The sequence below is a fragment of the Anabrus simplex genome, chromosome 3 (genome assembly GCF_040414725.1).
Source record: "Anabrus simplex isolate iqAnaSimp1 chromosome 3, ASM4041472v1, whole genome shotgun sequence".
Taxonomy (NCBI): Eukaryota; Metazoa; Arthropoda; class Insecta; order Orthoptera; family Tettigoniidae; genus Anabrus; species Anabrus simplex.
This window is the reverse complement of record NC_090267.1, coordinates 467,699,182-467,723,614: the sequence shown is the minus strand read 5'-3', so window position 1 is coordinate 467,723,614 and position 24,433 is coordinate 467,699,182. Positions and strand designations below refer to the sequence as shown.

The 24,433-nt window shown below is 36.2% G+C and overlaps 1 protein-coding gene across 2 annotated transcripts in view; it reads right to left on the bottom strand.

Moving 5' to 3' along the window:
* Positions 1–24,433, bottom strand: part of GAA1 (glycosylphosphatidylinositol anchor attachment 1) — a 141,401-nt gene that overhangs the window by 58,895 nt on the left and 58,073 nt on the right. For both annotated transcript variants that reach the window (XM_067143589.2, XM_067143590.2), the window contains exons 5-6: positions 12,856–13,010; positions 11,184–11,336 (exon numbers count right to left, since the gene is read on the bottom strand). In XM_067143589.2, the coding sequence (XP_066999690.1) occupies positions 11,184–11,336; positions 12,856–13,010 (308 nt within the window). The remainder of the gene's footprint in view (positions 1–11,183; positions 11,337–12,855; positions 13,011–24,433) is intronic.

Below are 24,433 nucleotides of genomic sequence, written 5' to 3'. Positions count from 1 at the left end.
TTAGCAAAAATTTGGAATGCTTTTCCACATCACTTCACATGTAAAATACGTGTACAGTATTTGTAATTGTATGTATTCTGCATTCATTCTCAATATTTGTATACAAATTTTAAACTGTCTTCGAACTTCGGCATTGCATATGATTTTAGACTATCACTATTGTCATTTATTACACATATGACAGCCATTTTTAAGTGAACATTCACCAGCATGTTTCACCAGTGCAACATATTTTTAATCAATTTGATATTTTGTTAATGATAAGACATTGCAAACTTTTTTAATGTATTCACTCATGCAACATGTTTTACAATTTTCCAACCAGACGTCTGGTAGAACTTTGAGGTACTGATATGGCTCATGATGCCCCAAAAAAGGGGCGAAACATGTCTCCACTATTTTAATGATGTTTAACTAACATGTTAACATCTTGTACTGTATTGAATAGGTTGAAGTTAAAATAAATTTCTACATTTTATTATTTATTATTAAGATTCTTTCAATACGGACAAAATGATTTTCATTACTTGTAACTTAGAGGTCTTCCAAAAATTCCCAGATCTTGTTTTGAGGGACACTGCTGTAGGCCTTTTCAACACCCCAAAAATGTAATCACAAAATTCTTTCCATGTTCCCAGAACTTTTCTGTAAGTATTCTTACAGAATAAATGAGATCCATAGTATTCTGAAATTTTCTGAATCCGGGTTGTTCTTCCGAAGTCACCAGAGAATATCGAATTTATTTTCAGTAGTTGCTATGACATTAAGGTAAGAAAAAAAAAAGAAAATCACTGCCTTGTTTTTCATTACGTTCCTGTTCATTACGATAATGAGGATGTTCCCTAATTCCATCTTGAGCGGCTGTCTCCAGAAGGTAGGACCGGTACAGTCGGCTTGAGTTTGCTATATACTCTTGTTTGGTAGACATTTTCAAATAGCTATAACATGGCTTTAACTCCTGTTCATTTTCTTGCTTACATGCTTGATCCAAAGCAAATCAATAACACTGAACTGTTACAACTAAGTGAAGATATGAAGAAACTGGGACTTGATTCTGCAAGCTCAGAATATAAAGCTACCAGTAGTTCTCTACTACCACTGATAGTGAAATTCCAGGTAAATCTCCACCATTTCAGGAATAACTTTTCTGTAAATCTGTGGTGTCATAAGTGTCAGTTTATGGATGGTGGAAGAGCCAAAACAAAAGTGCAACTGAAAAAGTTTATCCTCATTTATTCTGCATTATCGAACAACTTTTAACTGGTAAAACATCTTCAGCTAGTGTAGAAAGAATTTCTTATCGTTTTAGTTTAGTCCATTTACTGCTTCGCAACACACTGGGAACTGAAAGTGTTTTTACTCAGTGTTTAATCCCAGAGTCAATGCTTACTTTATTTTTGTGCTCACAAAAGACCTCTGCAATTTTTATTGTAAGTTATTTAAGGTTACTTCAATTGCTTGGCATGCCAAATACCAACTATAATTATATACAATATTATTATTAACTTTGCTGACCACATAGGACCACTTTTGAGTCTTCCATGTACACTTTTTCTTTGAAGATTGTACTGTTTGATTCTTCTTATCTGCCCAGTACTTCTGCATTCGTTCTGATCGCAGTGTTCTTAATTCGTATGAAATCTCTACAGGCCTTCTGTGCATCATTTCAGTTGAAAATTTATTAATAACAAGTGACTAAATATAACAACACATTCAATTATAACCGATTAATCATGTTAGAATGAAGGTTATTGATGTTGGCTTCTTGTCTCCATCTAGCATACTAACAGAATGCTATCAACGGGTAGAGAAGGATCCACCTATTCAATACCATAAGCTTGTATACTGTCTTACAAAAATGGGACTAGTTTCAACCCCATATATATTGAGTTATCTTCAGCCACGCTACAATTGGAAGACATATCGTCCCCACTATGGCAAACCAGCGAAAGTGACAAATACGGGAACCTGTAGTTCTAAAGTTTTGATCTATATTTTATTACTTATATAATGTCCACCTTCTGGCAAAATCTCACACGTGCTACTCATTCTGTATGGCTAACACATAAAACCAATCATTAAATATAAAAATTGATTTGACATGTGTAATTACAACTTCTTTCAGCTCTCCTAATTTTTTGACAATTTGCAGATTCGTTAGTTTGCCAGAGGAGGGACGATATGCACACACATAACCAATAATACCGTATTTACGTGAATAATGCCCGCCGCCAAATAATCCCCGCACCCTAATTTTAGGAAGGCTCATTTTGGAAAAAAGTGAAATGAACTAAAATTACTTCCGTTGAAAGAGTAAGACAGGCATAAACAAATATTTCATATCACTCTGCGGGGTCCACATGGTCTTTACACAAATATGAACATGTAAATTTACGGATATAGCTGCTTTGCCTGAGATGATACAATTACATTATCACTGCTATGAAATATATTTACCAAGGAAATTAGCAAGTAGGTCAACTTATGTGACAGATATTTCATTAATCTGAACTTGCAATGGGCCCTATTCCCTGTAGATCGGAAGATTCGTTGTCTCTTGCATTATTAGAATCCTCTCCTAAATTACTTACAAAATCGTCACACTCCACGTCTAAAGAAATTCTCGGCACGCAGGCTCTTTATACTCAGATAGTAACACAACCGGTGGTGGATAATTATTTTTGCGCAATGTAAGCACTTGAAACAGACACACCGGCGAATTCAGATGTTAGTTTTGCAATACAGTAAAACCTCGTTAATTCAAAGTCTTTGGAACTCAGAAATTGGACTCCGAATTACGTGATTTTGAATTAACCGTCAACTTGTAATTCAGAAATGCCGACCCTCGCCGCGTCACAAAATATTCTAATACCCGTTACATCACTGCATGCAATTAACATTGATTCAGAGTTTAAAATTTTCAAATGTCATGAAATATCAATTTTCAAAATGTATCCAACATGGTGAATTTCAGTATTCAAATAATGCACTTGGATAATTCACTGAAAACATAACCTCAAGTAATGAAAGAAACATAATTATTCAAAGGTGAGGAGAAATTTAGGCAGGCTCCCCTGTGCAAGTGTTTTATCTATTGGATTACTGTACTGTATGAGTTTTAGATGGCTTGTACTTGAACGGCAAGTATCCGATGTCCTTAAAACATCGTGGTTTAACAAACTCTCCTATGACGAGAGGAGGAAGTAGAATGTCTCTCGTCTCTTCTTCTTTGTATTTGATGGACTTCACTCACGCGTTACGTCCAGCCACCAGTCTCATATATAATAATAGAGTAGTTTCTTGAATAAATGAACTTGGAACAAGTTTATAAGTGGGTTAGGCCTGTAGGATATCTCTCTCTCTCACTACCATTTGCATTACGCTACAGTACAGTGACTCTCCTTGTATGATTTCCCGCCATGGCACTTCTCTCGTACTAATTCAGAAATGCCAAACCTTGCCGTGTAACAAAGTATTCTAAGACCCATTAATGCATGCAGTCACCCTGATTTACAGTTTAAACCTATCGTGACACGGAGAAATATTGATTATAAATTACTCTCTAAAATACTTTTTCTTTTTAAATGTAAAGGTAGTTTAAAATAAAAAGTCCGAACTGTTTTCGCTTTTAAATATGACAGGCTATGGGGAGAGTTTTCTTCCATCTGCGGTTACACAAAGCACAACTGTACACTCAAGATCGAAAATAAGTGAGCCAGGAGTGTGTTGCCAACCTTGACGCAAATAAAACCCGCATCCCAATTTCGTGCCTCAATTATTATTTTTTTTAATTTTTTTTTTTAAATATTGATAAGGTGGAATTTCTTTCTTATCCATATATGTGTAATCAGTCAATAAGGACATGAAGTTCATAAATAACAAAGCAGTTGTTAACTCGTTAAAGATAAGCGCTCAATAAACGATTTCTTAATTTTAATGCTAAATACCGCAATTAAGTAAGAATGAGATAGACCTATGCCTCAAGGTATGGCAGAGTATGTCATTGATTATGAGGTTAGTTTATATTTTCTCGCGTCCGTTAAATTACGGAAAGGCTATTATCATGTAAATTTGTAGCAAGAAGGTTATAATTTCTCTACTTCACCTTGAAGTATGTTTTCATCATACATATAGTACAGATAAGTTATGTTATGCGACGCTATTTGAATAACAAAACTGAAACATCCACAAAATGTGATCGATCATCTTCAGTACGGTATAGTTTTCGCGCTATGTGCATTTGCGAGCTCTCTCGTCAACATTCGAAGGTGATATTGGAGTCGACTAGTAATACCCGTCGACTGCTGTTCTCAAAAGAAAATTCGAAATGAAAGAGGATAACACTTTTTGTAAAAAATGCGTAAATAACATGGTCTATAGCAGTTGTTAACTCGTTAAAAATAAAGGCTGAAGTAAACGATCTCTTAATTTTAATGGTATACAGTATACTGAAATTAAGTAAGAAAATGATACACCTCCAGATATGGCAGGGTACATCACCGATTTCAGAGGATAATTTATATTTTCTCGCGTCTAGTTAAATTTCGGAAAGCTATTCCCATGTCAATTTTTAGTGAGGAGGTTATCATTGCTCTACATGCGTTTCAAATAGGTTTTCATGACACATATACAATTAGGAGAGGTGATGACGTTTGAAAAAGAAAACTGAAATGTTTGCCACAGAAGCCTCTGGAGTGATACCGTATTTCACCGAATCCAAGATGACGTTTTTTTTCTAGAATCTCATGTGAAAAATCAGGGGTCATTTTGTATTCACGGCCTGATAGTAATGAACACCACTGGCAACTACCGCAGTAACCACGCTGTTTCTTTTCACCCCCACGTGCGCACACACAACACTCGTTGACAATAAACAACCGCATCTTTATCATAGGCCTAGATCGCTAGCTATGGCGACCGGTTGTATAGTGCCTATGTGTAACGTCACTGGATCTCGGAAAATAGTGAAAAGAGAATGACATGCTATTATCCTCTACAAAAACATTTCTCAAATCTGCAGAATGGCATCAAAACATGCAAGCCTTCAAATTCTTAGAAAGGCCACGGCTACTCAGTAGCAGAGTTATAAAGCATCTGCTGTACCCGACGCTTAGTAAAATTAAGTTTTATAGACGGCAGGAATATTTTCGTGATGGATCATTGTATTGTAAAGATACGCAGAACAGGTATTGCCAGAATATTTTCAACGGGTTCTCGTCGATGTTATGATGCCAATTTTAAGTTAATGGCTATTAAACACTCAGAAATGTATAATAATTGCACAGCCGCAAGAAAATACGGCATAGGCCTAACTAAAGCCAATATTCTGAGTTACTGTGAAGACAAAGATAGCTTAAAAAAGCGTACTGCACAAAAAATGCATTCAGTGGACCGTAACAAGGACGCTTTAAAGGAGTTGAAGATAAAATTGTGAGGTATGTGCACAAAAACGCATAGGCGGAATTGCCACACAGCGGCGTAATAAACTCGTTCATTGACTTTAGAAGTCCGCAATTAAGACCTATACATCGCTAGCCGCTAAAGTTGGCCGAATCTGGCAAGCAAGACGTACGTATAGCGGCAGCCAGTTACATCTGACACTGAGTGAAAGTACGGTAACAGTTTTATAGTAAGCAAGAATATTTTCCTGATGGATCGTTGTATTGTAAAGACGCATGAAATGTGTATTACCGGCAAATTTTCAGCGAGTTCCCTTCGATATTATGATGCCAATTTTAAATTAATGGTTATTAAACCCGCGGAAATAAAGCATAATTGGACAGCCGCAAAAAATACGGCATAACTAAAGCCAATGTTCGGCATCTACAGTCTAAAAATGCATACTGTATAAGAAAGACATTAATATGATTTTACAAAGCACTTTTTAAGCCCGATTAAAATTTTTTTGAAGGAAAAAGTGGGGGTTGTCTTGGATTCGGAGAAATACGGTAATATATATTTTTCAGAATGAAATTAAACACACACTTTCACGTAGTATCAGGTTTCAAAAAACAACAAACAAGTAAGCCGCAGTGTGGATATTATCCGCAAAAACTCAAATTTTGAACAAACTGATTGCCATTTCATACTGAATTTAATGTGTATGGGGGTTTTCCCGACTTTAAAAAAATCGGATATAACAACAATCCGCTATAGCGAGCAAATTTTTCGCCGTTATGAATTCTCGCTATAATGGACTTCTACTGTATATGCTTACAAGACTCTAACATGGAAATCTGAAAAAGGAATACGCAAGACATAAATTTTTAAACCCATCAAGTGTTTTATAGTTTTTAATGTGTATGTACAATTAGTTTTTAAGCTTAGGTTAAGTTTTTACAATAATATTTAAACCTCAAAAACAATTTTTCTTTCACGATCATACAAATGAAATGACAACATACATCCAAATCATACCCCCATCCCATTAGACATCCGGATGTGCTAATGGCTGACAACATCTTTTTAGATAAGTTTTTTTTGCTAGGGGCTTTACGTCGCACCGACACAGATAGGTCTTATGGCGACGATGGGATAGGAATGGCCTAGGAGTTGGAAGGAAGCGGCTGTGGCCTTAATTAAGGTACAGCCCCAGCATTTGCCTGGTGTGAAAATGGGAAACCACGGAAAACCATCTTAAGGGCTGCCGACAGTGGGATTCGAACCCCCTATCTCCCGGATGCAAGCTCACAGCCGCGTGCCTCAACACGCACGGCCAACTTGCCCGGTTTTTAGACAAGTAATACAAACCAATGCCTAATAGATGTAAAACCATGATATGTCAGCTGATGATGACCAAACAGGGTCGAAACCGGTAATGATGTAAGTCTACATTTACAATAAACAGTATTGATAAGGTGGAATTTCTTTCTTATCCATATATTAATAACTACTATCGACCTCATTATTTACGTATTTATTACGAAAATATGTTCTCTTTCATTTCAAATTTTCGTTACGGAACAGCAGTTGGCGGGTATTACTAACTGACTCCAACATCACTTTCGAACGTTAACAAGAGAGCTCGCAAGTGCATACAGCGAGAAAACTATTCTGTACCAAAGATGATCAAACGCATTTTGTGCCAAACGTTTCAGTTTTCTCATTCAAATAGCGTCACCTAATCTAACTTAACTGTACTATATGTATCATGAAAACATTCCAAGCGCCAGTAGAGAAATTATAACATTCTCGCTACAAATTTATATGGGAACAGCCTTTCCAAAATTTAACCAGACGCGAGAAAATATAAAACCACCGAAATCAATGATTCACTCTCCCATATTTTGGGGTGTATCCCATTCTTACTTAATTGCAGTATTTAGCATTAAAATTAAGTGATTGCTTTCTTCAGCCTATATTTTTAACGACGTAACAACTGCTTTACATAAAATCAGCTTCATGGTCCGTATCGTACTTCAATAGATTCAAAATTAAGTATTTATTTATTTTCCACCTAGTCGATACAATGATTGCTTAAGGCAATTTAATGGTTAAAAGTGGTACATGTTTCGTATATTATGAACATCTTCAGCCACATAACACTGTTTAGATGAAAAATGTATAAATTGACAAAGTAATGCTTTAGAGGAAGTGTCCTTAAAATTAACATAAGATTGACAACATTAAAACAAACAAAAAACTCAAGAGAAAATATATAAATTATTTCTACAATTGAAAGCCGTTGTCAAGGAAACACTTGTACAATATTCCACAGAGAATATGTCTTAATGAATATTCTTTTCTTAATAATTCATGAAAAAAGGTCAATTTATAAATCAAAATTATACTATTTATAAGTAATTGTTGAAATGAAAAAATCCAGATATCACAATGTGGCTCTTATTATTAATGCAGATGAAAATATAACTAATTCCTAGTTGTCAATTCTTATTAAGCCTGCTTTCCTTTAGAACAGTAACTCCTGTCATTCTTTCACAGTCTTATGTCAGGTGTAATATTGATGATTCATTCTTCCTTGCTCTTGCACCTGAGGAGGTGGAGGAGCAGGGGATATAGGTGTGTCAAGAACCTCCTTGCTGTCACCTATAGCTTCAACTGAGGAGGAATAAGTTGTAGGGCTATCCGTAGGTGGAGAAATTCCAATTCTTTTTTCGTGATCTTTCTCAAGCATTTTCAAATATACTAGAATTTTATAATATAATGGATTCTTATATTCTACAGCCTCATTAAGGTTATAATTTTTCTTTACAAGTTGGTCTAGATAAATGTATAGATCTTCATGTGTGTTCATTAAGCTGCCCTTTTTTAATTTTTTTATGATGGTCAGGTCTTGTTCTATGTTGGTAAATTTATGACCTGTAGCAGTCATGTGTGATCCCATAGCTGAGAATCTTCTATGTTTTTCAGCATTCACATGTTCCAAATATCTAACTTTGAAGTTGCGGCCAGATTGTCCTACGTATGTATTCTTGCATTCAAAGCATGTGAGTTTATATATTCCCGAATCAAAAAATGTATCTTTTTCTGAGAGATTTATTGTATCATGGTTGAAAATACTATGTTTCATGTTGTTATTGGTGGAAAATGCAATTTTGAAATTTTTTCTCTTAAATAAATTTGTTATTACGTGTATGTTAGATTATTATATGTGAACTTGATGTATTTTTCAGTTTTATTAGGTTTGATTGCTAATTTGGATTGTTGCTTCTCCGAAAATGTATTAATTATTTTATCAATCATGTTATTGTTGAAACCATTCAAGAGGGCTTGTTGTCGGATAAACAACAGTTCTTTATTCCTTTCAGATTTGGATAAAGGAATACTAAACGCTCTGTTAACATAACTATAATATGCTGATCTTTTTTGTGCCTCAGGGTGTAACGAGTTGTTCTTGATAGTTGTCAGTCTGAAAGTAGATTTTCTGTGTATTTTGAAAGAAAATCCTTTTTTCTTCTCTTGTGACTATGTCCAGAAAATTCAGTGATCTTTCTACTTCTTCTTCTAAAGTGAATTTTATATTGGAATCCAAATTATTCAATATATTTAAAACTTTATTGCTATTGGTGAGTCTGTTATCTATTATAGCATAAACATCGTCCACATATCGTGTCCAAAAATCCAAACCCTCTATTTGATTAATAATTTTAGTGTGTTCCAAATTCCTGATGCTGGGGCTCCCATTGAGTCTCCTTTTTGTTATTATTTTATTATTAAATGTAAAATAATTTTGATTTAACACAAATTTTAAAACATTAATAAAATCTTCAATTTCTGGTATGCTTACTAATTTGTCCTTCATTAAATTATTCTTAATGATTCTGATAGTGTCTTCTATTGGAATGTTTGTATACATGTTGGTTATGTCAAACGAACATGTCATGCGAGATGATCCAAGTTTAAAATCTTTAACTAGATTGCAAAAATCCACTGAGTTTTTGATAGGTGTTTTACAATGAAATACGTATTTACTTGATAAGAAATTATGTATAAATCTAGAAGTTTTATAAATGGGGCTATTTTTGAAATTTATGATAGGTCTAATCGGTTCTCCCTGTTAATGTAATTTCGGCAGTGCTCTCGCAGTCGGGAGTCTAGGGTTCATATTTATTAATGTTTGCACATCATGTTCATTAAACAAGAAAGACGTGCTTTTTAATAGTTTTTTAAGATCCCTCTGAATACGTGATGTCGGGTCTTTATCAACTGTACTAAACAAATTGTTATTAAAAAATGTTTCTGTTTTTTCAATATAAACATTTCTATCTAGGGCTACAACTGTTCCTCCTTTATCTGCTTTTGTGATAATTAAGTTATTTAGCTTGATTTTTTGCTTCAAATTATAAACCGCCTTGTTGGTGCCTCGAAGTGATTGTAAACCTTTTACTAAATTGGAATTTTCTTCTTAGCTCTATGTCATTCTGTAAATCTACAGGTAGATTCTGTATTGCTGTTTCTGTTTCTCAGCACCACTGAACTTGCTTCCTCTGGAATGGGATTCTTTCCAGAAACATATCAATGAGAAAATGGAGAACACACTTAAAATGAAACAAGAAACTTTGGATAATAAATTAAGTTGAAAAATTTAGCATCTAATAGAGAAGAAAGAAGGTTAGTTCCTAATCTTACGTTTGATGTTAGTGTTTATCCACCTCCAATTAAAAACTTGTCTGAGATAGAATTTAATGAAGAAGAAACCTCTATTTTAAGTCAAGGCCCTAATTTCAATTTTCCAAGTTCAAACAAAAGTTATGATTTAATCACCACATTAGCAGAAACTTTGTCAATTTATATATTTTTCATCTAAACAGTGTTATGTGGCTGAAGATGTTGATAATATACGAAACATGTACCACTTTTAACCATTAAATTGCCTTAAGCAATCACTGTATCAACTAGGTGGAACATAAATAAATACTTAATTGTGAATTTAACAACTGCTATTGGACACATTACTTACACATTTATTATGCAAACATGTTCTCCTCCTTCATTTCCATTTTTCTTTACAGAACAGCAATCGATGGGTATTACTAATCGTCTCCGACATCGCCTTCAAATTGTTGCAAGTGATAAATATCATTCAGTACATTAGATGTAATGTGACATAATGGGCGACATAATAAACTTTTTAGCATCCTACATATCGCCTTCAAATGTCGACGAGAGAGTTCACTAGTGGACATAGCGAGGAAACGATACTGAAGATAATCGATCGCATGCAGTACAATCACTGGGTTCATAAATATCGGTAACGGAAAAAATCACGCACGCTTAATCACTCGTAATAACGGATACGTCAATGATAGGGCTCTCGCTGTAATCAAATGGTAATACACAGTATAAAATATAAAACAGTATAAAAGGGACAGTAAAAAAACTGTCGTTATACTGGGTTCTCATTATATGCTGTACTCGTTACAGCGGACTATTACTGTAATTGATTTAAAATTGTAAGTACGACCAATGCTGAACGTGATCATTAATATTATTTTCAGTTTCATTCAAGCTTTCTATTAGCTCTACATTTAAAAAAGTTTCATTGCATTAGTATACTAATATGAAAAATAAGACTTCATTTTATTCTAACATATAATATTTATGCAGAAAAAAGGGAGGTTTAACCACATCCTCCCTCAAAGAAAAATGTTTTAACAAAAAAACAGGTTTTCTTAAACATGTTTTTTTTTCTAACCTAGAAATTATATGTTAGAATTATTTACTCTGTTTTTGAAAGTATGCTTAATGGCCTCCTTTGAACACATTCTATGAACCAGGTTGACAAGGTCCAAGTTTGGCAGCTGTCCATTTAGTCCTTCAACTTTCACATCAAGATGAGCGAGTCTGTCCGAATGGAGCTCCAAGTTTATAGCTGCCTGAAAACACAGAAAACTAGAACACCACATAGTACACAATCTTCAAATTGCATGAACAGCATTAAAGTAATAAAATACACATACATATTATAATACGAAAGGAGGTAGTAGTTCCTGCTGTAATGGAGCTTGAGACATCTTGATCATCAGCCTTACATATTTAGTGTGAACATTTTACTCACAGTCTGTGTTGGTGTAGTGTATCTAATGATATGGGTATTTGTAACTGGGACTAGTTGTGAAAGAAAAGGTTGTTAGCTATACATTGGAAATCACCTCAACCCTTATAGGTTCAATGAACATTCCAATTAAGGAAAAATTATCACAGAATTAGGAAAAACTGAAAATCTTCCATCTGAAATATTAGAATTTCATCATGTGCTTGACCCAGAAATAGGATGTCTATGGTATTTATACATGAGTTTGATAGCTCAAAACAATATCAAATAAAATTCAAGAATCTCAATCATTAAAAATTACCAGTGTTCCAACCCAGTGCAGCAAGGGATCATCATCTGGATACCACATCTTCCCAAGAAACTGGCTGGCTAACATGCCGGTAGCATAATTTTTGAAAATTGGGTTTTCTGAATTTTATTTAGCTACCTGAATTGGAAGCCAAATTTTTGGTCAATATAATACCAACATACTTAGTAAATTCTCACAAATTATCCTCCATCTTATAATAAGGATTTCACAATTTTGACTGTATCAAATACACCAATCTAATAAATAATAATAATAACAGCAACAACTGTATGGCCTCAGCTATCATGTTGCAGTCATTTTGATTAGACATCATTTAGACTGCATGCATCACAATTTCAATGTTCTATTTTATTCTACCAACTGGCAGACACATTGGAAATCTGTTGAGTGATCTATAGCTAAGTTTTTAATAAAATTTTCTATGCAAAAATCAAACGTTTCACCAAAGTAAAGCAAATTACAATATAGCCACTCTCTTGATGGTGACCAATTACACAGGTACGTTTACTATATTGTGACTGTCTGGAACAGAAGTGTGACTCTCCAAATTAGAAATACGAACAAATACTCAGGTGCTGTGGTATAACATTTAAAATGGTCGATCAAAGGGAACAAGTAATTCCATTAACACTCCACTACCAGAAGAAATGCACATAGTGCAGCAGGTCTGGAAACCAACCTCCTCCTCCCCTTTGGAGGAGGTAGATCATTCACGTATTGACATCCAACAACATAAAGTGCCGAAGGGACTTTGCTCTGTCCCTCAAAAATCTGACAGCTGTGAGATTTGAATCCATGATCCTGGGATCCAGATGCCGACACTCTACCACTTATCACCATGGGGAACTATAGCAGAAAATTACCACTAAGTACACCAAGTCTGAAGGCTATAATAAAATAGCTCTGAAATCATAGGAGTATGAATGAAATGATCCAGATTGAACATGATATTCCTTCAGTCACAGCCTCAGCATCACAACCAACTGATCCATTTTCCAGTACATGTATCATAAATATCAAATTAACAAACCTGGATGGCACCTCCTCTCCCCATCATATCTCCATGTTCAAGTACTCCTTTACGCCCACAAGTTGCACGATGGTAAGCTTCTAACCATGCCTGAATACCAAGTTGTTCGTGTTCTGTGACCAGGAAAATTATGTCTTTCGCCCAGTACTTCTGACCTATAGACAACGAAAGAGGTAAATCACACGAGACTTACAGGTAAAAGTATGCAAATAATTTTTTTAAAAGGACATGGAGGAAGATACAGCATACAGTAATGTGCAAACTAATCTGAACACAGTCATTTCTAAGATTATTTATAATTAACGTTGGCAGACTTGTGCATTCCTGCTTTCACGCTTCTGTAATTGCATTATAGGTGTATGGTGATATCATTGTTAAGATTATTTGGTATTATTGGATGTTACCCTGCAGAAACATTCACAAACCGTGACATTAGCCGAGCATACCTCTACAGCACAAAGACAAATTGCTTCACAATGTGGCGCTGGTCAAGACCAACTGCAATCCTCAGACCTCAAGGCAGGTTTCGATTAATGGCAATATGGCCGTGGGTGCGGGCCAAGCGTAGGTTAAATGTGATTGTGGATACGAGTTTAAAGCAATAATTGTGAAATAGGTATTTCGAGTGGGCATATGATCGTACTTCGTGATTTTCAATACTGATACGGAAGTATTTGTGTCTCCAGTCGCTTTTACGTGGAAGCTTAAAATACCTGTAGATTAATTATTTCGTGTTTCAACGTGGTACCGTACAGGTTATGTGTTTGTTTATCATTGTGTTTGAGAAGTGGTGTTATAATTATTGGTGTTTACTTAGAATGTAGTGTGCTGTATTGTGTACCTCTCTGCAGGTCAAATTACGGAAATTCTTCGCGTATGTCTGCCCTCTCCATTTCGAGAGAAATGGATTCGGTGCATTGATAGGGAAAATTTTGCTGAAAAAAATGAACTTGTCGTGTGCATCAAATATTTTACTCTAAGTTCATTGTCCGCAAAGATATTATATTTCCCGTTGAGAATAGTGAACCTATTCGCTTCCCTAGGAAATATCTTAAATTGTCCACCGAGACCTGTCTCTCGCATAACATTTATTTACCTTCAGGAAGAAGGTGCCCTAAAAAGCATGAACAGCAACTGCCACTGAGAGACGAAGTAGCATTTAAACATTGGTGTGAAGATGATACAGATATTTTCAGCCTTTTAAGACAAAAATATAAGTCCATTCAACGTGATTGCGAAATATTATAATGTTCTCAAGACCTACAGTACATATTCCATCAATATGAAAGTGACGAGTGACCTAGAAGTGCAAGTGTATTTTAAAATTATTGCTTTACTAGCAGAAAAATTAAAGTTGATATTAGGATGTTACGGGCAAAGCAACCTCAATTGTGAGAGAGAGAGAGAAAATGTGAAATTCTGGTAAGTCACCTTGGTAATTACAGAGAGAGTAGTATTGAAATGAGTGACATAATCTTTATTTTGGGGAACTTTCTGAAAAATAGAGCCCTTGTTTTAGCCTTGTATTAACCTTTGAAAGTAACATTAATTGTCAAGTGATGTGTGGAAGTGTGATGTTTTTTCGTCAAAAATTATAAAGGACTGTGTAAAAATTCTGGCCAGTAATTTTATCAACAATTATACGATCTCAAACGAAAAATTGCCAAGAAACTTCAAAAGAGGAGTTGTAGGATGTGTGTAGTGCTAGTTTTAGTCAACTTCAATATTTTGGTGAATGATGCATAATAGGATAATGGGTCACAGTGTTAATGTTCGGAAAACTACTTATTTGTTTGGTGCTGTGTCAATTTTTTCTGAAGTTCGTATTCGTGTTTTCAACGAAGTGACATTTGTTAGACGTTGATAACTTGTTGTTTATTGTAATGCTTTTTTCTGTTACCAGTTATTCAACGTCACACTAACACATCAAAAGTTCTCGGTGACGGAAGGATAGGAAAGAGGTAGGAGTGGGAAGGAAGCGGTCGTGGTCTTAATTAAGGTACAGCCTCAGCATTCGCCTGGTGTGAAAATGCGAAGCCACGGGAAGCCATCTTCAGGGCTACGACAATGGGATTCAAACCCCTCCCATCTTCCGAATGCAAGATCACAGCTACTCAACCCTGACCGCGCGGCCCTGAATATGGTTTTCAGTGGTTTCACATTTTCAAACCAGGCAAATACCGGGGCTGTACCTTAATTAAGGCCGTGGCCGCTACCTTCCCACTCATAGCCCTTTCCTTCCATCCATCGCCAAAACCTTTCGATGTGATAGTGGACGTTAAACAAGAAAAAAATCCTCTAGATAAAGAGCACGTAAAATTACTATTTCTCTTTTACGTATCAAATGCTGTTTTTTAAAATCCTTCCATAAATATTTTCGTACTGCAGTATTCTCACGGTCATTATTAGGTTACTCCTCGCCACGTCAGCTTTGGCCTGGTACGGCAGCCATGTTTTTCCTGTATTGTGGTCTGAGTATTGTAGTTGGTCTTGCGCTGGTGTGGCTAGGGTACATTCAATTTTGAAACAATACCGAGAAACAGGGTCCTTTTTATTGCTGAAGGAAGGAAACTGTGGTCAATTCTACACCAAAGTAAGATCATTTACTCATTATGAAGAGTAAAATAAACCCCAGGCTCTAAGCTGTTGACCTAAACTGCAATTTAAGTCAGAGTAGGTAAAATGTTCATGTTGTAACAGTTTATGTAACTGTAAATTCTCCAATCTATTGAACACCAAATATAATCACTAAAACCCCATAACATACCTGTAAAAACACATTTTTATATTAGTTGTTATATTTAGTTTCTGACAAACTGGAAAACTTGAAGTTACATTAACAGAATTGACATTGGAAAGCGTGGCTTCATTCTTAACAAATTACAACAGTTCACCGCAGACTATTGAGCAGGAAGAAGAATGCACAGACCAGCACAAGAAGCAGCTTCTGACAAACGCTATGCGCAAAAAGCAATTGATATGTGCTATGTACAGACTGGACTGTGGAAGATTGGAAGAACGCATTTTCCAGAGGAAAGCCATTTCAAAGTTTGTGGTCAGTGTGTTACTTATGTGCATAAAGAAACATCAGGGGAAACGTCACTGGCCCATACTCAACAAGAACCCAAACACCCTCCAAAAGTGATGTTCTGTGGATGTTATACCTACAAGAGGCCAGAACCTCCAGTCGCCTTTAAATGTACGATGATAACCCAATGACACTGGCTGAAAAGAAATCTGCTTGCACTTTGATGGAAGTGTAATGGACTAGTATAACTTGGAAAGAACTCTCTAAACCCATGGGTAAATAGTGGAAATATTGAGCTTGATTACTAGGTTTTATTAATTATTATTATTATTATTATTATTATTATTATTATTATTATTATTATTATTATTATTATTATTATTATTATTATTATTATTATGACTTGTGAGGTATGAGGTGTGGCTATGAAACTGTTTACGCCTATTACTATTATTTACATAGTTATGTACAGACTTTATTTGGTACAAATCGTGGTCGTATATTTATTATTTGTGTGTTGTATGATCTGTCTTGAGTAACAAAACATTTAAGATTATGTCACGATACGTCTGCTGTATGTATATTAATAAGACTTTATTTAATGTAAGAACACGTAATTAATAGTATATAATTTATTATTACCTGTAAATATGATGTATAAATTCGATGTAATGTGCAACACAGGGTAAGATTCCAGAACAACGCACCTCGAGTTTTATAGAATGTTCTATCCATTTGTACATAGGTTATTGGAGACTCTAGAAGATATGAGAAAACATGTTGTGTCATACTTTTCTAGAAGCCTGGCCAGGTAACGTATATAAAGAGACAGTCTTGGGAGTTGAGTTGTTAGTGAAGAGTTGTTAGTAAGTGTGTGAACTCATGTTGTGAGTTTATTGTGTTCGTAGTTGGCCTCCTCCTCCTCCTTCTTCTTCTAGTCAGTTCAAGATGGCAGTCCATCAGTGTGTGTGTGTGTGTGTGTGTGTGCGCGCGCGCGCGTGCATGCATGTGTGCGTGTGTATATAATTTGTAAATAAAACAGTGTACACAATTGACAGAATCTCCTGTGTGCGTCTTTGTGATTACGATAACTTCAACATTAATTAATTAACTACACTAAAATGGCATTTATGCACACACAGTAACAGCCTAACAGCTACTGCAATTTCGACTATGACACTGCACTGTTTCACTCATCAAAATCATAAGTGATAACAACATTCATGAAAACAAATAAACAGTGCACTCCCGAATTTCTCTCTCCTTGCTCAAATTTCAAAGCATGACAAGCTATTTAACAATTTGACCACCCTACAAATAGTGCCATCACGTTATGGTTACATTTTGAATCTTTATTTTAGCTTCTTTATAGAACTTAACTGTTCAGTATAATGGAATTCATTGTTTTGTAAAATGTTTCGGAATTAATCTCTAACAACAATTAATGTAAGACGTAGAGGAAAAAGCCTAGGTATATTGTAAAGTGATTAGCAATATTGCTGAAGGCTCCGCCATTCAGCGCTTACACCCGCCTGCACTGTTCTTACCCCTAACAAGCCCATATCGTCTTTCCAGGCTCCTTCCGCACCCCGCAACTTGCTAACTGTTGGAACCTACTGAGGGCTCTGCTGGACAGACCATACACCCACCTGCACTCTTCCTTCCCCTGACAAGCCCACATCGTCCTTCCAGGCTCGTCCCACACCCCGCACACTTATTGAATCTAGGGACCAATGCAGGGCTCTGCTCCCACAGCCCGAGCGCCTCATTACTAAAGAGAAAAGATTGTGCTTGCTAGACAGCAGCCACGATCTGAACGCCTTTGCCATTTTCTTGAAAATGAAAAGCAAAATGTTTACAGTCAAAATAAAGATCACATTGTATAGCTGAATATCACACCACATAAATTTGACTTCGCTACATCTGTCCATCTCTTTATACAATCGATTACGAAGTGAAATAACGTTAAATATTTCTGAAAAGGCGGCGCCCAAAAGCCCTTCATACACGAACCGCTGCTGCATAAGGCTGACAATTATCATGACGCACACTACATTTGAAGTAACAACTATGGGTGATATGAATAAAAATGAGATGTATCTCATGAGACAGCTTTCAAGGAGGATTGAGACTGAAGTCACTTGTGAGACAGATCTCACCATGTAGATGAATAGTTTGTTTCCCACTACCAAGATGTATCTCCTTCGCTTGAGATGTATCTCACATACTGGCCTTTGTGTCTGTCAGCGGATGCCATAGTTGTATAAACAAATACCCTCTAACATCTCGTGATGCGACTTAAGTCATTTAGAGTCCTTCTGATTTAGGTTACTTGAAAACAATTGCAATAGAGAAATACGAAGATTGTACAAAAGTATGGTGAAGTGATCTTTATAGTCTCAACTTCTCGAATCGTGCTCCAAGAAAACTGCTGCAAAGGGATGCATATGTGACAAATGCCACGATCTTTTAAATACCGAGTTAACAGCGGCAAAAATCTCAAAAAGTAATAAGTATGAAAATCATGTGAATAGAGCAGTAATTTTATGCCTTGAAAGATATCCTTGCAAATAACAGTCTGACTACTGAAACAAAACAAAAAAGAAAGAAACTCCATGGTGCCACAGCCCTGTTGGGTCTTGTCCTGCCAAGTGACCGCTGCTCATCCTGTACCCTTCAGGTTACAAGCAGATGCGTATTCAATGTGAAAAATCCTCTTGGCCGTTACTGTTGAGTTTACTAGACCAAGGCACTATCTCACCTTTAGCTCCTCAGTTATTCTCGTGTAGGCTGAGTGAATCTCAAACCAGCTTTTATATTTAGGTAAAAATCATTTCTTTTTTCTTTCACAATTTGCTTTACATTGCACCAACACAGATAGGTCTTATGACGACGATGGGAAAGGAAAGGCCTAGGAGTGGGACGGAAGCAGCCGTGGCCTTAATGAAGGTATAGCCCCAGCATTTGCCTGGCATGAAAATGGGAAACCATGGAAAACCATCTGCACGGCTGCCAAAAGTGAGGTTCGAACCCACTTGCTACCCCTACCGCAGCTGTGACTATTGAAAGCCTTGGGGAAAAAAAAAAGAAATTAGTCCTATTTGTAAGCAGGAAACTAGTTGACTAAGACAGAATGTCGAAACTGATTCACAGGCAGTCTACATGGTGTCAAATTAAAATACCGGCAAACGGTAGCTGAATCATCATCATCATCATCAAAGAAAAGCAGCCCGATTTGTTCTGGGAGATTTCCGACAAAAGAGTAGCGTTACGAAAATGTTGCAAAGTTTGGGCTGGGAAGACTTGAGAGAAAGGAGACAAGCTGCTCGACTAAGTGGTATGTTCTGAACTGTAAGTAGAGAGATGGCGTGGAATGACGTTAGTAGACGAATAAGTCTGAGTGGTGTTTTTAAAAGAAAGAAAGATCACAATATGAAGATAAAGTTGGAATTCAAGAGGACAAATTTGGGCAAATATTTGTTTATAGGAAGAGAGGTTAGTGATTGGAATAATTTACCATGGGAGATGTTCAATAAATTTCCAAATTATTTGCAATTATTTAAGAAAAGACTAGGTAAAAAACAGATAGGGAATCTGCTGCCTGGGTGACTGCCCCAAATACAGATCAGTGGTGATTGATTGACCACCACCACCACCTCCTGCCTGACATGATAGGCATTTAAAGGGGAACCCTGAAGCTCTCAATTTGAGTTTGGCGACCACATGGTCCTTAGCTGAGTCTGGGATTGCTTCCACTTACTCGTGCCATGCTCCTAATTTTCATATTTGCTATATGACTTCCCTTGCTTAGCTCTTGTTCTTTTCTGACACCAGCGGTATTAGTTTGGTGAGTCCTATATTTTCACATTCTTAATGGTCCTTCCCTTTCTTTTGCCGGTACCTTCATTCTTTTAAGGGTTGGACCTCTTATTTTTAGACTTCAGAGAGAATGGTTGCCCAGTTATATTTCCTCTTAAAACAAAAATCATTACCAACACCAGAATGAATGCATCAGCAAAAGAAAAGTAAGGGTCACAAAAGATGCAAAAATGAAAGACTCCCTATGCCTCCCAAACCTTACACCCTCAGTGCTGGAAAGGAGCAAGAGTTGTCCAAGGGAGGTTGGATAGGATAAGATGAAAGTGAGTAACCTGGTACCAGTAAGTCAAAGTCAAAACAGTTCAAGGCTCAACTAGGGCATTGTAGTCAACCCTTACTCCTGTTAAGAGCTGCTGGAGCACCCTTCTAGTCACCTCGTCGTCAATTTTGGTGTATTCGAAAACATTCTCTTTTGGGCCAGATATGTCGACGATGTCTTTGTAATCATGAATGAGAAATCAATTAACGCACCCGCCACCCTCTTAAGACTCAACAATATTGATCCTCATATCAAATTCACACTAGAATCCGAATCAAATCAAAAAAATCAACTTTCTAGATTTAACCATCACTAGAAACTCAGATTCTTTCAGTTATAAAATTTTCAGAAAACCCACTCAAACAGCCTCCACCATTCGCCAAGATTCAGTGCACCCCCAGTCCCACAAACAAGCCACATACAACAGCCTAGTTCACCGAGCCTTCAGCATACCTATGTCCAATAAAGATCTAAAAAACGAACTCAACACAATCCGCGGAATCGCAAAATTCAACGGCTTCAGCAATCATTTTATAGAAAGGATAATCAATAAACACAAACATCGCCCAAAAACTACCCTCAAAAAAGAAATAACCAAACCTCTAACATTTTCCACCTTCACGTTCAACAATGATATCTACAAGTTAACCAACATCTTTAAGAAACAAGGCATTAAAATAGCCTTCAAAACCAACAATAAGAACATGAACGTTTTATACAATACTTCACACATCAACAAGACCAGCAGTTTTTTAAAATCAGGAGTTTATAGGATCAAATGTACCACCTGTAAAAAAACCTACATCGGGCAAACTGGGAGAAACTTCATTATCAGATACCACGAGCACACTAACGCAATAAAATACAACAGGTTTCCAGCCATCGGCCAACACATGCAAGATTATAAACATAATTTCACCAATATTGAACAAGACATGGACATCCTCGTATTAGCAAACAAAGGCCCTTTACTCAACATAATGGAAAATGACTACATACACCTAGACCAATACTTTAATGCCAGTCACAATCTCAATGAAATCTCAGAGAAACCCAACATACTCTTTGATCTATTTATCACTTTCCTCAGAAACAATAATGCAGCCAACCTAAACTCAATCCTAAATTTAATCAAAGGTACTTTTCCAAGACAATTACACTTTCTCCCGCAGCCTTCAGCCCCACCTTAAGCCCTCTTCCTAAGCCATATATAATTTTATATATGTCATTTCAATACAAGAACTTACTAATTTTTACAACACCCCATTTATACTTTATTCTTTGTTAAAAACCTCTTAGTATGTTATTATTAACTATTACCATAATAACATCTCATTTCATCTACCACATTCACTTGTTATTCTTTAAAATAACATTTTCTTAGGATTTCGCCAAAAGTGATCTTTGCTCCAATACGGCTGATGATGACACCTAGATGGGTCGAAACTAGTACCGTGTAATTTATAATTTTGTGAATATATTTTAGTATTGAAAAGGTGGAAACGTTTACGTTGTTATTATTGTTACCGTATTTTTGTGGTAGGTAGAGGTGAAAGAAGGTGCGGGGGTGAACAGGTCTCAAACTACGAAATTAAAGTTAATGTAAAATTTAACAAGGTTATATTCTCTTTTCAAAATCAAGAAATAACAAGCATGGAAGGTACAGAGTAGCAAGGCAACAAAAGAGCAACAACAGTATTTACAGGCTTTGGGCTTCGAGCCCCAAACTCACAATTCTTGAGCAGTTAGCCCAAGCTTACATGTACATAAGGTTTAACAAAGGGGCAGAAAACCCCAATCATGCCCAGGAGCACTTGCTCCAAATTACACAGTAAGACCTCCTAGAGGCACGCAGAAACAAATTTCAAAAGAGCGATCCGCTCTCAAAGTTTTAAGCCTATCAAAAGGCCACACCTAACTCGACCTTCAAGCTGTCCTCTAAGGACGTAAACACAGGGGTAAAATACCCAACCTACTGAGGCCTATTAAGCGAGAAAAGGATAATTACATGGCCTCTAAAATACCAATGTGAGAGGAGGCGAACTGCACTCCTAATACATTTTGTTTTAAAACCTAATCTGGCTCTAGGCCACAAATGCAAGGGCTAATCCCATACTAACGAGGTGACTTTAGAAGGAAACAATTTACATTACGTTAAAGAAGAATTGGTTGTGAAAAGGTAAGTTCACCTCAAAACAATATGAGTGGGAGCTCGAGAGGGTTAAGCACTCTCTATCCCAATATGTAGCATAAAAGAGAATAGATACTAAGAGTCTTTACATTTTAGGGAAAGTTACATGGTGGAAAAGCTTCGGACCCGCCCCAAGAGTTAAACTGCTGAGCTAGCAAGAAAAGAAGTTATTATACGGCCATTACCTGGTTGTTGAACTGCTGTCCGAAGAAAGAGGCGCTTCCCGCCCCCCTGCTATGTACTTTACACACTGAAAGATGGTACAGAAGTGGTGCAGAGATCCTAAAATCAGCAGTTTATATACTCTCGCGGAAAGTTCGAGGCGTTTCAGGAAAGAAAACACCCGCCCACAATCATTTATTGGTTAGGGTTAAGCAGCATATCCAATTTGAAGAAGAAACACCTTATTGGTCATAAATTAATTAAAGAAATTCGGGATTGGCTAAATTCAAAACAAGGGGAAAGAAAGGGGTATACAGCCAACTTAAACAATACCAGAAAGAAATTTAACAAGAAACAAACTTTTGAAATAAAAATTTCTCCAAAAAAAACAGTTCTTTCACCTTGCACTAGGGTGCACTATAGTAGTTCTTCAGTACTGTCCTCTAGAAGAGAAAGTTCACACTTCTTACTACAAGCAAAACAAAAATACGTCGAAAACGACCCAGTTCAGAAACTTCAAAATTTCCAAGTAGTGACATCTTCTGGGTAACTTGAAAATTAATACATTAGATAAAGTTCGGACTTCCTCCAGCAGAGGATTTTCAACTGGCGCAAAGTTTGAATTAGCGGCGTGGAGGTGTACCGCCCGGTACAATTATTATTACTTATATATTATTCTCAGTTCAATACGGACCAAAAACATGAAATTCATAACCATTAATAGTTGGGATGGACAGTATGGAACACTCATCGATTTTATAATAAGAGACAGAGAATGGGGAAGATACGTCATGAATATGAAGATAATCCCCAGTGAAAGTATGAAAGGTGATCATAGATTATTAATTGTGGAATTAAAACAATATACTTATTAAATTAATGTAATACTGGTCCACCTTTCAATACTATAATATGTAATATTCTAAATTACATTAATTTGGGACTAGTTTCGGCCGGGGCTGGCCATCTTCAGCCTTAATGTAAAACATCTAATAACTAAACAAATGTACATGCACACAATTGACATAAAACAAATGAAACAAATATATACAAATTGACATTAAAAACTGGGATGAAATTATGAGTAAATTTGAAAATAACTAGGTTCTAACATCATGAGTATGCTCATCATCGAGACTCTTTCATGTATTAATATACACAGAACTGTTAGTTCTAATACTGCTAATCATTACTAATTCAATTGCAAACAGGAACTGGTAAATTTTGATCCCGTAGTTCATCACCAAATCTATTTGAGTGGTGTTAGCCATATGCAAGTCATTGGACACCGCTGTAAATAACCACTAGCTGACGGAGGAACTGCTAGATATTGTTTTACTTTACAATGGCGAAAAATGAAAGTATCCTCCTATTCAATACATCATATATTCCGTCATTAGACGGAGTAAACAAGTTCAGACATGTTTCGGCTCGTTTGAGCCATCTTCAGTGAAAAAATTAGGGGGGTTGGAATAATTTACATAATATGAGTTGAAAAAATGCTAAAAAACATAATGAAAGCGCAAATGAAAAAACAAACAAAAGAGAGCCTAGACGGAAACAAAATAGCACAAATATACAATATTTACATCAATATGCAGAGCAAAAAACAACTTATTGCAACAAAATTCAGTGAAACAGGAGTTAATTTGAAATAATAATTGATACTAAAAAACTGTGTTAACCTAAGAAACAAGGGAATGAGAAAACAAATGATGCAGATGGAAATGAATAATAGTAGCACATGGTGAGGTTGTGGGCCTCATAGTTTACAAATTATTAGTTTATAAAAACGACAAAACAGTTTTGAAATCGCTGTCAAAATCCTAGTGGAAACCCATCACATCAAAATGGTCAGGAGGAGAGCGGGAGCAAACATTTTGAGAGAAACCAAGCCTGAATTAACCTGCAGGCGAAAAGCCTGTGATAAGGAGAAAAAACACCTTAAATTTAAGGCTTCAGAAATAGCAGCATTCTTAATATCTTCTCAATCTAGCAGTCCCTTTCTTCATTATTGTTTCATAATGTTGGCTGGTGTTTTGCCTTATTATAGAGGGGT